We start from the raw sequence: 17,429 nt of genomic DNA on the forward strand, positions 1-17,429 counted from the left end.
CCTGTGAACACTACATGTATACATCATTGCCATATCTTGCTGCATTGCTTTCAAATGCAGAGTACGCATTCAGCCCAAGCCCTATTAATTTCGTTGAGCGAATTAAGCTGAATTCTCCTACTGAAAAATTAATATTTAAAAATACTTAAATCTAGCTAGATCTCATTCCTCACTGCACAAAATGCTGTAAATATCAATCCCATAATACATTAGCTAAAAACAGCAAATAAAAACAATGTTAAAAGCAATACCAACGGTAATAAAATACAATAAAAAGACCTCAATAAAGCGCAATAAAAGCACAGCAGTTGTTATATAGGCTTAGATCCTATGAATGAGTTTTGTGTGTGCTGGTATCTGCCACAGAGAATGTTTCCTCTTCCACTAAAACTTCCATTTGCACAATGAAAACCATTGATTTTGCACTCATGAAAGTTTTAGTGGAAAACAAACTTTATGGTAGAGAGTATATAGCACACTTGGAACTCATTCATAGGATCCAAGACATTAAATTTACATTAAACATTAGCAACAACTATTTAACAGAAAATCACCATTGCAAGTAAACCCAGGCAAACCAAAAGCCAACTGAAATAAAAATGCCTTTGCCTATCACAGGAATGGAAATAGAGATTGTGCCAGGTGGACTTCCCAGAAAATAGTGTTCTACAATCTCTTCACCACTACTGAAAAAAGCACAGACCCAACTGATCACCCAACACCATTCAATCAGTGGGGGCTATCAAAAAACTGGTCTCTTAATGTAATTTCTTGCTTTATTCAGACAATGGTTCAGGCTGAGGCCTAGCAAAGATGGAATTTTATTTTACTGAAACTCAGCAAGTTGTTGGTAATTGCAGAGACTTAGATAAGGGAGATGGGAAGCCAGGTGCTGTTTACACCACTGAATATAATCAGCTCCAAGGACATGAGGGCTAGGAGAGAACATTCCATCTTGTTAGTGCCTGAGATCATGGGTAGAAGAAGGGGGCCTAGCACAGCTGCAGAGTGAACGGTCTCATTGGCACATTCCTTTGACCATTGAAGTCACATGGTTAGCAACAGTTTCATTGATCAAGTGACATCACGGACCATACATTTGATAGGGTTGCCAACCTCCAGGTACTTACACAAAAAATCAGCACATATGACCAAATTATATATGACAAAATATACAAACATTTACCATATATTTTGTAGAATAAGCACCAAATTTGCTGGCATAACAGGATTTCCAAAATTGATGAAGCTATAAGTGAAATGGGATTGTACTGGAAGCCCATCTTCTGTTGAACAGTTGGAATCCAGTGTCTTCATGATTGACAACGTGGTGCATTATCTGTTTTGATAGCCTTGGAACTTGACTGGCATAGTACAAGTGACATGACTATGTGTATACGGAACTGTAATTTGGAATTTATGCATTTTGAATGTTATTGGAATTGTATATAATACACTTGCATTGGTAATTTGGTCATACGTGCTGATTTTTTGTATAACTACCCAATACCAGCACAAACTTGTCAATTTGATTCCTCAACCTCCAGATACTAGCTGGAGATCTCCTGCTATTACAACTGATTTCCAGCCGATAGAGATCAGTTCACCTGGAGAAAATGGCCACTTTGGCAATTGGACTCTATGGCATTTGAAGTCCCTCCCCAAACCCCCCTCCTCAGGCCCCACCCCCAAAATATCTAGGTATTTCCCAACCCGGAGTTGGTAGCCCTACCTTTTTATACAGACCTGCATAGTTGGTAGAACATTAAGCAGAATGCCTTCTACCAACCATGTCTGGCAGCCTCAGCAGAGGCTTGGTGAATCTCCTGATTTTGGTTTTTGTACAGGACTCGAAAAATGGACCAGAAAAGTGGGGGAGGGGGAGTCTGTATCAAACCCTCCTACATTGCGTCTTGTCTGGTTTTTGCAAGGCCTATTCAGAAGAGGCTGCCTAAAGCATAATTTATCATTTTCTATAGCATTTTTATTTAGTTTGTATTCCCTTAGTGCTTCAGAGATTTTAAAAAGGAAGGTAACCATCATTTTACCTAGAAAGGCAACCAGCCATTTTTTTATATATATTTTTTTACTTTGGGCTACTAATTTTAATCTTTTGTACAATAGTTCCACAATAAGAATTTGTAGGCAATACAGGAAGGGTGCAGACGTTAGAAATTAAGTGAAATTTACTATAGTAGTGCAGGAGCGGCATATAATACTAATGACAGGGTCTGTGAACAAATAACAGCAGTTGGGAAAGTAATAAGTGAGTTGCATTTTACAATGTGTTGTTGAAAACCATATAGTTATTGCAAAAATATAAATATTTTACCGCATAGGCTTCCTTGCTTCCTTCTACAGTGTTTTCGGTCGTAATTATGGGACTGACACTGAATGTGAAAAGAATATTTTTAACCAAGTGTTCATATGATGCAGCTGTACTCATTCTTAATCACTCATTAATGTCTCGTCAAAAGAGTACTGTACTTTTTGTTTGTTTCATTTACCAAAGGTCAGCATACTTGGAAGCAATTGTCATGCACCATTACAGACCTCTTTACATATTTTTCTTGCATTGTTCTAAGCTATCATGTGCGCAAATGAGTCAATTGGTATGCAGATTGTCTGTCATTAAGACCATTTGAAAATCAGCTTTGTCATTGGTTTAGTGTTGGAACTTCAGCTTCATGCATATACTTCTTGAATATGTTGTGGCATTCAGAGCGGGTCTGATGATGGATGGTCATGCCAGAATCATAAGGGACACTTCTGTATCCAGTCAAACTAAAATGAACTGTGATAAAATTCCTCCCCATTCCCAAATGGAACTTTGGGCTGGAAACAGACAGTTGTCTCATAGTGAAACATGGTATGATAGTGCAATGAAGAAATGTCATGTTTACCATCACGGGTCCAAAAGAAAAAGGTTCTTAAAACCCTAGAACAACCTGTATGCCATAGAGGCATCATTGCCTATCATACCACCTTTAACATTTCCAAAAGGCTGTCTCAAACACCTGGTGGTTTGTATCACATCCTGCTCACCAGCTGCAAACAGAGTTGATTTTTCAGAGATCGGTTCGATAATTTATCGATCTGTTAATGGGTGTTCAGCAGGTTGTTTCGCTGTATTCCTTACGAACCATGCAGTACAGCACATTTTTTTCAGTATCATACTATCATACTACCTTTAACTTTTCCAAAAGGCTGTCTCAAACACCTGGTGGTTCGCCTAACATCCTGCTCACCAGCTGCAAACAGAGTCCTGATTTTTCAATGATCAGTTCAATAATTTGTCAATCTGTTAAGAGGTGTTCAGAAGGTTGTTTCGCTGTATTCCTTACTAACCATGCGGTACAGCACATTTTTTTCAGGCATGCACATCCTCACACAACTGGATTGAGTTCTAACACTCCTCCCATTCTTAGTCTGTAACTGCTCCTCTCAGTGAGCAATTGTTTAAAGAGATCACTCACAAATCGCATAAACCAGTCGCTTTGAGAAATGCTGTGTTACCATAAAATCTTACCCTTTGGTCTTCATTTAAGCAGTTCTTAGTAATACTAATTGTACTGATCACTTTAAATTAACAGCATATTTGCACACTCCTTCACATGAAGCCTGCTGGGTGACCTTGGGCCAGTCACAGTTCTCTCAGAACTCTCCCAGCCCATGCAGAGGCAGGCAATGGCAAACCACCTCTGAACTTCTCTTGCCTTGAAAACCCTACAGGATCACCATTAGTCAGCTGTGACTTGACAGCACTTTCCACCACCAGTTTTGGAAAAAGCTGATGCAAACCGGTTTACCTGGCATTCATGGCTTCTTGGCACATACCAGGCCAAGTGATCAGCTCACATCTGATTGCCACCTTTGCCAGCTGGTAACTGACCTGGATAGGCCAGGCTAGCCTGATCTCATCAGATCTCAGAAGCTAAGTAGGGACAAACCCTGGAAAGTATTTGGATGGGAGACCTCCAACAAATACCAGGGTCGTGATGTGGAGGCATGCAATGGCAAAAGTTGGGACAAAGACTGACTGTCAAATGCCAGGAAACTGCATCCCAGATGACAGTAAGAAAAACCTTCCTGTAAAGAATATTTTTCTTTTTAGTGAAAGGTGGCGTGTCTCTTGAAATAATTTTTCAAATCTGTAGTATTATTATTACCTTGTCATTTGGGGGTAGGTAGTAAATCTTTGCTAAATTTGGGTGGAATGTAATTGGTAAATATTATCGACTTATGTGGCTTCTACAATGAGAATAATGTGCTTCAAGGCTTAAGTACCCCCCCCCCCCATCTTGTGATCTGCTCTGTTATAATGACACAAACGGGACACCCACAAGGACTTGCGAGGGGCATCTCCTTTTCCCTTCCCCCACTATTTCTTCATTCCCTTCCCTGAAAGCCCCCATAGCCTTTCTCCTTTTCCTGCTTTCTTCTCTCCTCCACCCCCCAGCCAACCTACCTTTATCTGCCTCCTGTCTTCAGATTTCCTTCCCTCCCTCCCCTGGCAGCCTCTACCAGGAAAACTATGAACAAGTTGTTCGGTGCCAGTTACCAGGCCCAATTGCACAGTGGAGAACCTGCGAGGACTTGAGGGGGGCATCTCACTTTACTCTGTATCGTCCTCCACACGCTATTTCCTCTTCCCCTCTTCCTGGCACCTCTTTCCCTGCTTCCTTCTTCCCACCCACCTACCCACTAACCAAACTTTCATCTTTCCCCTAACTCCAGCTATATCTATTTTTTTATTTCGTTTACACCCTGCCTTTCAGCACAATGGGGACCCAAAGCAGCTTACATCATTATTCTGCGTTCCATTTTTATCCTCACAACAACCCTGTGAGGGAGGTTAAGGTGAGTGTTTGTGACTGGCTCAAAGTCAACCAGTGAACTTCCACAGTAGAATGGGGATTTGAACTCAAGTCTTCCAGATTCTAACCTGTACCTCTAATCACTACACCAAGCAGGCTTTCATGAAGTGACTGCTGTTGAATAGTAGTAAGCAGCTGGGCCTGAGTAAGTAACGCAAGTCATGTGGCAGCAAGTTGCCTGGGGTTTCTGCTAGGCCTACCCCGATAGGTCCTCCCTCAAATGCCAAAATATCCCTGCAAAGGGCCCTGCACCCTCTTCCCTGCCTTTTACTAACAGAAACCAAGGCTTGAAGGCTGGCAATACAGTTGTGGTTGCCTAGCAATGACCACTGAGGGCTTTCTTTCCTTAAAATGGCAGGTATTGCTTCTATCATTTTAGAGGGTTTTAGGCTCTACCCTCAAATCTCCAGGAATTTCCCAACTTGGAGCTGTCAGCCTTAGAAACACATGTTGAAACTATTGTTTCCAGCACAAAAATCTTACCAGTCCAATGCTAGATACTTAGATACACATGTTATTAGACTTGCATCTACAAATTACCCCCTTTGCACTTCAGCTCCCATCTCACTCTTGAGGAGTATTCCCCTACAGTTTTCCAGACAGTTTCAATCATATTGCTCCTTGGATATGCAAATAATTTTGAGTAAATTATTACTACATCACAAGAGTAGATCTCTTCTAGGCTGCCACATCAGAAGTGGAAAGTTTTAAATATGCATTTGCCAGCAGGAACATATAATAGCTAGAAATAAAGGTTACGTTTGACAGAATTATGGGTACCTCTGTAATTTGCATCATATTGTCCTATCCAAAAAAAAAAAGCGCACCAGACATATTTGTCTGAAATGTCTATTTTATGACGGTAAAATTGTTGTAAGCTATCCATAGCATAGAAATATAGCCAATAGATTTTTAACTGTCAAACACTGATAGTTCGATTCTGTTAAGGTACTACTGAACTACCAGCTTAAATTGTTTTAACCAACACAAGAGCTTGTGCTGTGTAGAGTTAAACTAAACTCTGCTGAAGCTCTACTGTTTGTAAGAGGCTGAAGTTGGTTCCCAGTTGGTTCCCAGTTCCCAATTCCTTATTCGCATTTCCTAGTTCCTGAATGGTATTGAGGACAATTTAAAAGCTCTGCACCCCAAAAGACCACCACATATACACCCCCACATTCAGAGGACTGTGCCCTCCGAGGGGACGCATGCTGGTTCCTGGTCCAAAGTCCAGTTCTTGTGCCACCTGCTCCCAAATGGGATTTGCTACTTTGTGTTGATTAAAAAAAAAAAAGTTTACCAATGATTAAAAATAATTTTGTTTACTGCACTCCAATCACCATTCCTGTCTACCTGAAACCAACGTCTGTTGGGATCGAACTCTGCTCACGACCTGAGTTCGATCCCAACAGACGTTGGTTTCAGGTAGTCAGCTCAAGGTTGACTCAGCCTTCCATCCTTCTGAGGTTGGTCAAATGAGTACCCAGCTTGCTGGGGGTAAAGGGAAGATGACTGGGGAAGGCACTGGCAAACCACCCCACAAACAAAGTCTACCTAGTAAATGTCAGGATGTGACGTCACCCCATGGGTCAGGAATGACCCGGTGCTTGCACAGGGGACCTTTACCTTTAATACACCTTTCACAAATATTGTAGAAGGAGAGGTATAAATGTTTCTGGTTGAGATGTTCTTCAGTGAAAATAGTATATGTGTTAAAAGAACCATCCCAAAAACCCAGGACTGTTGCCAGACACAGAGTATATTCATACCTTTGGCAAAGTGTGTATACTGAATGCCTGATGAAATAAGATTGCTGTCTCCCGTGTGCCTTCATTACCACATGTGTGCGGCAAAGTGTCTTATCAGGTACTGATACATACACTCAACATACACCTTACTCCCACCTTGTCCTGTGGATTCTGCAATTAAGGTTGGAAGAATTGCTCGTGTCAGTTCTACGGGAGTACATGCTTACATTTGATCTGCATGGTGGGGTGCCCCATCTCACTGTGTTCAGTACGCTCAATTATGACTAGGCTTCTGCAATCATGCAAAACATCACATACATAAACTCCAGTCTTGGCTCTGTTTTCATTCCTGCAAGCATTTGAGTTAGCAGAAATAAAAAATAAATTCAGAACTAAAATTGTATTGTTGTCCAAATGAAACATCCTGACTGTTCGTAACAAAGTATTCCTGGCACAATACCACAGTTGATTCCTCCTCCTCTGAAAGCTTCAGCCTGTCAAGCTGATGGAGTTTATATTTCATTATGTCATGTGTATTCCACCCCAGCAGCTAGTTGTTTGCCCAGGCCAAGTTACAGGTCCACAGGAGAGGTATTTCATCAGATCAAACCCTCAAGCCACACAGTGACACAGAAAATACATGCTGGAGAGCTGGTAAAATTTTCTTTGTGTGCTGGTAAACTTTTTGAACTCGTCTATACAGCTGCTGTCTCTCCTTTGCTGCATCATTTTGCTCTTACAGAGAATGAATACACAGGAACCGTAGAACGTCTTTGCTCAAAGCCACTGAGTGCAGCTTTCATGGAGCTTTGGAAATAACCACAGCAGAATCCACAGGACAATTTTAGCCTAGTATTAGTTAAGCAAAGGGACTCTTGAAAAAGCCTCTTTTTTGCAACAATACAGTAATAAGGCTTTGAGTGAATTGTCAAAATCATAGCATGGATTGTGTGTCATTTTAGATGAACCTGCCAGTACAATTTTAAGCAGGTCTGCTTGGAAGTAAGTCCCATTTTTTCCCATGAGGCTTTCTTCCAGGATAGTCTTCTTAGCAGTTTGAATCTCTGCATCCATTAGGTTTCAATTTCACTGGAACTATCCTGGAAGAAAGCTTCATGGGAAAAAATGTTGAGGAATGTTAAGGAAGCTGTCCTGGGATCACCCCTATCAGTAGGGTTGCCAACATTTTTGGAGGTAGAGTCCCCAAATTTGCAGCATGGCTGCAAGGGACTCTCCTTAGACGGTCACCAAAGTTTGGTGAACTTTGGGATGGGGGTCCCATTTTATGGGCCCACAAAGGGGTTGCCCCCATCCTGCAGGCATTTGCGAGACGAGCTGTCCAGCCGTTTTCAGGTTCAAAAGTTCAACGGTGCCAAGGACTGGCGGAAAGAGCCAGTTCCAGGCTGATGCCTCAAAGTCTGGGGGCTGCCTTGGTTTCTGGGTCGCTTTGCAAGATATCCATGCAAATGAGCTTCCAAATGGAGGTAAAAGTCTCAAATGCAAAAGAAATAAGGCACAGAAAACATTCCTTTTGGTGGCAAATGACATCCTGTGAACAGTCCTTTATTGTGGTCATGAAAAATCTGATTCCAAGAGATGGTCACGGTGTGGGGAAATGAAGCCTCTACTCAGGGCAACCATCTTTTGGAAAGCAGGTTTTCATGGGGGGGGGTGATATTGGACCAAGCTGAAGTCATGACCACAGGGGCTGTCTGAAAGAGATTGCTCATCCATGTGGATGAAGAAATCTCCTTCAAAAGCCTGTTGAAGCCGGCTCTTTTAGTTGGAGGGTATGTCCCTCCAGACGGGACGGGGTGAGCCCCGTCTTTTAAATAACCCTATCTCAAAAGGGCCCCAACTACGGGGCCCTAACAAAACCAGTCCCCCCCCCCAAAAAAAGGAAGAAAGGCGAATACCTGAACCCCAAAAGCCAAATATCTATTTGGCTTTTTTCAGGAATCGGCTATTCGGCCTCGGCTTTATCCCCAGGTTTTGGCGTTTGGTAAACCTGAAATGTACCAAAATGTCTAATTTTGGGGGTTTTTTCAGTTCGAGTTTATCAATATGCACAACCCTAGTTAAATAGTAGTTTTGCCTTCAACCATGCCTTATCTGTCCAGTCCAATATTTTAAAAGAGGGGGACTAAACGTTATCTCATAAGTACATTTTAAGAAATTTAAGAAAGACCATTTTAGACATAGTCCAGGCAACCACAAAAGACCCTGAGTTGTTTCAATAACCCTAATCCCAAACATAATAACGCCTTGAGCCAAGAGTATAGTTGCCTCAAAACTTCATCCTACTCAGCCTTCTCCCACAACCACCACACCTATTGAGACAAAATTTTAAGGTAACGTAGGTTTAGACAGAGTCAACAGTTGTTCCCCCCTGCTTATCTCCCTACAACTTGAGCAAAAGCCAGCATTACCTAATACATTAGGGGTATAATTTCAGCTTAGTGGTCCTGTGTTTATTAACTTAGAGTGGTGATAGCAGTAGTTTGCTATTTTTAAACACTTGATTTATGCCTTTCAGTTGGATCTATTCTCCTAAGTTGCATTTTGTGTGTATTCAGCTGAAAGAGAGCAAACATTTTTCTATGGCTGTGGCAATTTGTTTGCCTAGACCTCAATTACAAAATTAACAGGGCAGCTTTTTGTTGTTGGGTTTCTTAAGCCACAGTTTAAACCTGTAATAAAGCAAGACATGCAATTCAGAGCTGTAGACACCAACAAAAAAAGGTATAGCTTTGTTTTCTCGATTTTGTACACCAGCTGCAGAGGTGCGGTTTCAAAATCCATCATGCGAGGCAGAAGCAACCCGCATAAAAATGTACCGTTTGAGCATTGAAATTCCACTGTTTGCGTCACTTTTCGGTCAGCAGAACTTGATTTCATAGATAAAAGAAAGGTTAAACACAGCAATGTACTGATGTTCTAAAGTCTAATGAACAACACATGAGCAGCCCTGTTCACACCCCAGTTAAGCCTCTAGTATGCAGATTAAGATGATTTAGTCCCAGCAGAAATATTTCATCTTTCTAGTCAGCCTCTAGTGAAAATAGAGATTTTAAAAATGGCATTAGAGGTTTTTATCATGAAGTAAAAGCTACAAGCTCCCATGTAAATGCTAGCTTTTGGAAGCCAGAGCGCTGCGGCTGCACCATTCAAAGGCTTAAGGGCTGCCAGGCTTAGGGCACTGTTCCTGCTTGCCAACTTCAGTGGAATAGATGCCTCGCTTTTGTGTCTGCTGATTTCTCTGGGCTTCTGCAGCTTGGGTCTGAAGCCAAATGAGTACTGGCAGGGTTTCCAGCTCCAAGATCAAGCTCGAGTCCCTTGGCTCTGCAGCAGTCAGGCCTGGAAGTGTTTATAAAAGTGTCAGCACATGTAGCCTTTGGGGAAGAGGCACGTAACTGCCTCAGTCCTAGAGACCTAAGAAGGATCCCAGTTGGTTTCTGGAGGAGGACACATCAGGTTTACACTTAAAAATAGATGAGATAAAAAATGAACATAGGAGAAAGAAATTTCCTTTCTCTCTTCCATCCTGTCTGGTTTTTAAACATTGGAAGGTTAGTAGAGGAGGAATAGTCATGAGTGGAAAAATACCTGGTTAGGGGTAGGATTGTTATCTAAATTGGTCCCCACTATGGGCCTGTCAGATATAGAGCTTCCTTTACATGTGCCACCACTGCAGTTATATTTATGTGTCTACTCTGCATATATGTTTCCCCCCCCTCTTTTTTAACTAGTTACTAGATTTTTAGTTCCTCCCGTTCTTGTTCTTTTTTTCTGTTTATTAAAAGAAAGAAATTTTTAGAACAATCCTTTACATGTGTAGAACTATGCTCACGTTCCGAGGCAAATACTTCAAACTGTTCAGGCTATTGTACACATGGCTCCCTATCTTAGCATGGTACTCTCATTCAGAAAGAAGAGACAGAGAGGATCAAACAAAACACTTGGTAACTTTTATTCCGCTATCAAGAAACAGACTGAAATACGAAATGGGAAGAGACAGCAAAAACTAATATCCAAATATACCTTGTATGTTTGAATAATTCTAATTGTGTTCTTCTTCATGGTCTCTACTTCGGAATGTAGAGAGGCTATAAAATTTTGAGCATTAGCTTCCTCACCCACAGCAGTTGCTCATTGTGCATGCTTGGAGTGGGAGCCACGCTCACCCATTGGTTCTTTCGTAACCACCACAGCTGCCTCTAGAGCAGTGGTTCCCAACCTTTTTTTGACCAGGGACCACTAGGACTTTTTTGTTCGGTGCAGGGACCCCAAGGTTCAAAATAAAAATTCCGAGAATTTGAAAATAAACTTTAATCATAACTGTTAGTTAAACATTAAACTTAGAATAATACTTGAATATATATTTTTATAATAGAGAACTTTTAATTGAAAATATTAATTTATTATGGGTTTATAACTTTGTTTCATGGACCTTAATTTAGTTCTCGCGGACCCCTGGAGGTCCACGGACCCCCGGTTGGGAACCAGTGCTCTAGAGTAAGGGTACCCAACTTTGAGCCTGTGGGCACAATCGGAATTTTGACACGGCTTGGTGGGCGCAGCAACAAAATGGCTGCCACAAAATGGCTGCCACAAGAGGTGGAGCCAGCCACAAAATAACTCCCACAGCTTAACCTCAGTAACACAGTGTAGAAAGTTGTGTTGTGGTGGCAGCTGCTGCCAAAGCAACTTTAAAAAAATCTGTGCAGCCAATCAAATCTCCAATAGTAAATCAGAACTCTTGCTGGTGAAAGCCCTACCTAGCCCCACCCACTTCCTAAAAATACTTAGTGGGAGCCAGAAAAGATGTCAGTGCACACCACATTAGGGACTGCCTTGCCTCCTCCTCCTCCTCTCCCTGGCTTGTGCCACCCTCTTCTCACTCTGGGGTAGGGTTGCCAACCTCCAGTTAGTGGCAGAAGATCTCCTGCTATTACAACTGATCTCCAGCTGATAGAGATCAGTTCACCTGGAGAAAATGGCCGCTTGGGCATTGAAGTCCCTCCCCTCCCCAAACCCCACCCTCCTCAGGTTCCGCCATAAAAACCTCCCGCCAGTGGCGAAGAGGGACCTGGCAACCCTACTCTGGGAGTACCACTGGTACCCGTGTGAGAGAGCAAGGAGGCAGGAGGGGTCATATGACATTATGCAACAGATGTTAAAGGAAGGAGAGATGAATGTTTGGAAACATTGTTTAAAACTCAGTATTTTCATAAATTGGTTGTACGATGGTTTGTGCTGGTTTTCTTACTACTACAGTTCTACTTTGCATAACTTCACCTGTTCCACCTCCAGTGTTTTAAGCTTGCTAATCTATCCCATTGGAAGGTGGCATGGTATAGGCTAATCTCATCAGATCTCAGAAACTAAGCAGGGTCATTACTTGGAAGGGAAACCCCCAATGCCCATGTTGTCCAGATGAAGTCACTGGAGAAGACAATCATGATAGGAAAAGTTGAGGGCAGCAGGAAAAGAGGAAGACCCAACAAGAGATGGATTGACGCAATAAAGGAAGCCACAGCCCTCAGTTTGCAAGATCTGAGCAAGGCTGTCAAAGATAGGGCACTTTGGAGGACATTGATTCATAGGGTCGACATGAGTCGGAAGCGACTTGACGGCACTTAACACAAACACAAGCAAGGTCAACCCCCAATGCCCATGTTGTCTGGATCAAATAGACTCCCTAGCCCACATTGTTTTAGCATGTCCACAAAATAATATTGCCCGAAATAAATATATCAGTCCCTGGATAAAACAGCTAAAGACACTTTCTGAGAAGTGGACACTGCATTATCTTGCTGTCAAATAGATCGAGTCAATTTCGTGAGAGATGTGGCAACTTTTCTCTTTATAGTGTCAAGGAAAAATTAAATTTCATCTCCCCTTTTTAAAGTGTGAAGTGGTTGATGGATAGCCAGTGGCTGTTAAATCTAGGGAAAGGACTCCCCCAAGGTGAATATTCTTGAATTGGTAGACCAAGTCAAATATTTATTAATATCAGCCAGTTTCAGAGATCAGGCATTTACCTGGCATAAGCGGTCACCCCAATTGAGCACAGAAAATTGATAGCTTGCTAGTCTCTGGTCCTCAGTATAAGGCTATAACAAAAGTACCTAGACTATTTATGCTTTATGACTGTAAGAAAACAACTGCGGAGAAGAACGTCAAAGAAAAGCAACCTTCCATAAATTTAGTTTTAAGAGATAATGAGTTGGAGCCAGACTAAACTTTTAGTTAAGAAAAGACACTTCCACAAATGGAATAGAACTTTTCTGCCTCCCCCCACCCCCCCAACCCACATCTCCCCCAAATGCTGCTTCAGAAACAATCGTAAGAGAGTGAAAATGGAAGTTAGAGTCACCATGCAGAACTTTTTGGTTTTGATGAACTCATTCATGTCCGTTATAATCTACGGGAATTTTTTTCCCCGAGGCTCGGGGGGGGGGCAAGGTAGGGCAAATTTGCAGTCTAGCTGCAAGGGACTCTCCTTAGACAGATGCCAAAGTCTGGTTAAGTTTGGCTCTGGGGTGCCAACTTTATGGACCGCCAAAGGGGTTGCCCCTATTCTCTAGAGGCGTTTGAGAGCCGAACTGTCAATCGGTTTTGTGGTCAAGAAGGTAAGCATTTGCCAAGGACCGTTGGACCATTGGGGTATGAATTTGGGAGGGGGAAATCCAGTTTTTGCTGGTGCTGCAAGGGGCTGTTGAGAGGCTGGCAGGGTGCAGAGGGAACTTCAATGAATTAAAATGAAAAGACAAAGAACTCACTTGGGTGGTGGTAGAAATTGGCCTATTTAATGTTCGGCCTGTCTAGGCAAGGCAGGATATCTGCTTTCATTCTGGGTGCAATTAATTAGTTATTACTCTGGGAGGGGAGTGAAACATTCACAGGTATCAGCCGAGTGGAGATAAAGTAATTGCCAGGTTTCCAAGACAGGCCCTTGACAACAGGTGCCTTGGGGCTCTCCTGGGCTTGGCGGGCACTGTATTTTCCCTGTATATATGGCTAGCTTTAAAGTTCTCTTTACCGGCGCAGAATATGCTTTCCAAAATGGGGGAGGGCCCCTAGTGGCCATTTCCCCTTGTCCAGTACAACAGAATTGAGGAAAACAGACAAGAACGCTTAAATATAATCGTGTTTATTCTCTAAGCGTTTTACCTGTGAATATAACAAGTGGTAATTGGCTATGACTTGATATATAGTGACTTCTTTACAAAAATGCTTCTTTTCCCCCAAATCTGGACAGCAATATATAACTATGTACAATGGAAAAATAGGCAAGGAAAGAAAAATAAGTAGTCTTCGTTATTTAAATTAATTTCTAATATACCAGATTCTGAACGCAAAATACTTCATTCACATCTATTCATATTTACATGTTTCAATAATTGAGTGTGCCGAGGCTTCAACTTCATTTTAAGATATTAGTTATAATGTTCCACTCCTGTTGTGTCTCTGTGGCCTGTTTCTGTATAGCACTTTTAAAAATTTTCTGGAAAAATAAATTGTTTTGAAAATGTTAAATATTACTGAACCGTAGTTTTAACTGACTTGTTTTAACACACAGTCAAGTACATCACAAATCTGAAAAAAAGGGATTAAAAAAAAAAAAAAACATTTGCTTTACAAATATATTCACTGACCAGATCCTTTTTCTGGTGGTTGCAAAACAAAAAGTGGCTCCTGAATTGAAATGAGAAATTATAAACCCTTCTTAACGCTGCAAGTGAATATAAATTTTCCTGGAGACGGATACAAATTATGGCAGAATGTGTTTCAAAAGCACTACAGAAAAATACAGTGATTTGTTAATGAGTTCATAAGCAAAACTTTTAACGTTTTAAGCTCACTTAGTAATATCGAACATTACATATACGAAACAAGCTTTTTTGCTTTCTGCACAATCACAAGACTTGAAAACGGGTTGCTTGTGACAATGACAACCCCCCCGCCCCGCCCTCACTGCATGCCATTTGGTTTGAGTATGCTGATCTGGACTGCCACATCCAGCAACAGGTAACCTTCAGCCAACCTGAGACATTCCTTCCAGAGAGGTTTATATGTGTGAAGAACGTCGCCCTCTAGTGCCTAAAGACACCCTAAGCCTGGGTTCCCTGGCTTTATAATGTTCGTTGAAATCCAGCCTGAAGCTCAGAAACTGAAGACTTTCGTCAGTACTGGTGGTCAGTAACACCAAGAACTGCTGCACAATGCCCTGAAAGAAAGAAAAAAACAGATTCATATACACTTGTACATACTAATATTTGAATACAGAGATTATTATGAGAGCTGGCATGATGTAGCGCTTACAGTGTCAGGCCAGGATATGGGAGACCCAGGTTTGAATTTTATCCCTACTCTGCCATGGAAACTTGCTGGGTGACTGTGACTACCAGATTAATTCATCAAGCTATTCAGCTTACTGATACTAATAATGTCCGTAGACTCAAAGTAAAGCGCCCGGCTTCATCTTTTTCTTGAACTTCCCTTAGGAGAGTAATGCCAAATGTCCGGTGGGGACCACAACTGAATCCAAATTGTTCAGAACCGGATCAGAGAGAGGAACGCAGATCCATGGTATTCATTGCGTTTCACCTAAGGCTTCATCAGCCTGAAGTATATGAAAAAGCATATACAGTCCTATATTATACTTACAATAACTCTAAAAATTATACATTTTATTAATAATTTTAAAATAGTTCTTAGAAACGTTTTTATATATCTAAAAGACTTTACTCTCACCCAAGCTAAGTTGTACTAAAGCAAACATACCTCAATTAGTTTCTCAAGTCGCCTAGTTCACATCAGTCAGTTTTCAAAACATGCTCAGAGGAGCTAAGTTAGTTTTCCAAGGCTTATGCTCAAAATGACTAGATAAAAGATTATATACATGAAAGAAACCACTCCTTTCAAAATGCAACCCAGCTGCTCGAACTACCAGTGTTGAATCTTAAAGGGGAAATGTCTTAAAGGAGAAGTGCATATAGTACACTTTTGTTGTTCAGCACCATTGTTTATGTGTACAGTCCTTGTTTGCGTATTGTTGCTTTGCACTTTGAATACACTTGATACTGTTTGCTTAATATTGAGCCTATTGTAATTTGTATTGAACTATATCAGCACAACTAGGAGTAATTTTGTTTTGGGTGACTGTGACTGACAGGCAGAGGTCCTGCTCCTTTCTGTCAGTCACCAGTCTCCTGTACGGTGTGCGTTTGTGCGTGTGCAGAGCAGCTAACAACCAATATGGGCCCATAGATAGCTGAGAAAGCCAGTTGGAAAGTAGGAGGGAGAGAGATCAGCTCAGATCAGTCTGAACACATGACTGCAAGCAGGCTAAACCAGTTAATGCATGGAGATAAGAGTTTGCATCTCCAGAATGTTAAAGGGGAGAGAACCTGTCTCGGCAGACTATATAAGTCTCAGAGTCTGACTTTTGTGGGAAAGCAGGCTAGCATAGGGAATGTCTGAGGAAGAGACCGAAGTCTCAGGGCCCAGATTCTGAAGGAAACTGGCAAATGTGATTTGCAGTTTTTGAGAGAAGCTTGCATTTACACGGTGAAAATCCTGAGGCTGAGGGAAAGGGAATAATAACCTCAAAACTACCGGCTTGGCTGTTAACTGTTCCGTGAGCCCACGAGTTAACATCTGAAATATTATAACTTAATGCGCCCAGCAAAAGCTGTGTGTTATCTGGAAATAGTTGCAAACCACATTACTGAGCCTTCTTATTTCTCCTACCCTGGTAGTGAATAAATGTTACTGGTTTTTTTAATCTAGTTTTCCTCATGTTTTATATCTAAGAAGTACATTTAGAAAACCACGGGGGTTCAGTCTGTCTGTAGAAGGCTTGGGTAGAGACCCCTCTGGTCAAACTACACAGAGCACTCACTACCTCTTCTTAAACAGCCTTTAGACTCCCAACCTTTTCCAGTGACCTTGGGGGGCCAGTCACTCTCAACCTAACTTGTGAGGATAAAATAAGCTGTTTTGGGTCCCCACTGTGGAAAAAGGCGGGGGCTATAAATGAATTAAATAAATAAATAACACCACTTGGGGTCCCCACTGGGGAGAAAGGCAGAGTACAAAATAAACAAACAAACACGAGCTTTGTTCATTGGTTCTTGTAGGTTATCCGGGCTGTGTAACCGTGGTCTTGGAATTTTCTTTCCTGACAGTGTCGAGACACTGTCCTTCAGTGTTACTACTCTGAAGATGCCTGCCACAGTTGCTGGCGAAACATCAGGAAAGAAAATTCCAAGACCACGGTTACACAGCCCGGATAACCTACAAGAACCAATGAACTCTGACCATGAAAGCCTTCGACAATATTACGAGCTTTGTTATTCTACAACAACCGTTAAAAATTCCAAATAGAATCTAAGTGCACTGCTAGGAAGGGCCAGCTGCTGTATTGCCCCATCTACACAAAAGCAGTTGGAAAGTTTACCTTGGATGGGAACCAGACTTTAATGAAATGAAAGGACTTTAAAACCTACTGAAATTAGCACTGTGGTCATTAAATTTGCTCCTACCAGAATGAGAGGAAGAGGAGAAGAGGAAGAAGAGGAGTTGTTTTTCATATGCCGACTTTCTCTACCACTTAAGGGAGAATCAAACTGGCTTACAATCACCTTCCCTTCCCCTCCCCACAACAGGCACCCAGTGAGGTGGGTGGGGCTGAGAGAGTGTGACTAGCCCAAGGTCACCCAGCTGGCTTCAGGTGGAGGAGTGGGGAAACAAATCCAGTTCCCCTGATTAGCCTCCGCCACTCATGTGGAGGAGTGGA

General features: G+C 41.9%; 1 protein-coding gene across 2 annotated transcripts in view; it reads right to left on the reverse strand.

Moving 5' to 3' along the window:
- Nucleotides 1-14,602: 14,602 nt before the first annotated feature.
- The window catches only part of TUBGCP3 (tubulin gamma complex associated protein 3), a 51,061-nt gene continuing 48,234 nt past the window's right edge, over nucleotides 14,603-17,429 (reverse strand). For both annotated transcript variants that reach the window (XM_056861871.1, XM_056861870.1), the window contains exon 22: nucleotides 14,603-14,855. In XM_056861871.1, coding sequence (XP_056717849.1) covers nucleotides 14,697-14,855 — 159 coding nt within the window. In that variant the 3' untranslated portion in view covers nucleotides 14,603-14,696. The remainder of the gene's footprint in view (nucleotides 14,856-17,429) is intronic.

Source organism: Euleptes europaea, chromosome 16, assembly GCF_029931775.1.
Source record: "Euleptes europaea isolate rEulEur1 chromosome 16, rEulEur1.hap1, whole genome shotgun sequence".
In the NCBI taxonomy this organism is placed as follows: domain Eukaryota; kingdom Metazoa; phylum Chordata; class Lepidosauria; order Squamata; family Sphaerodactylidae; genus Euleptes; species Euleptes europaea.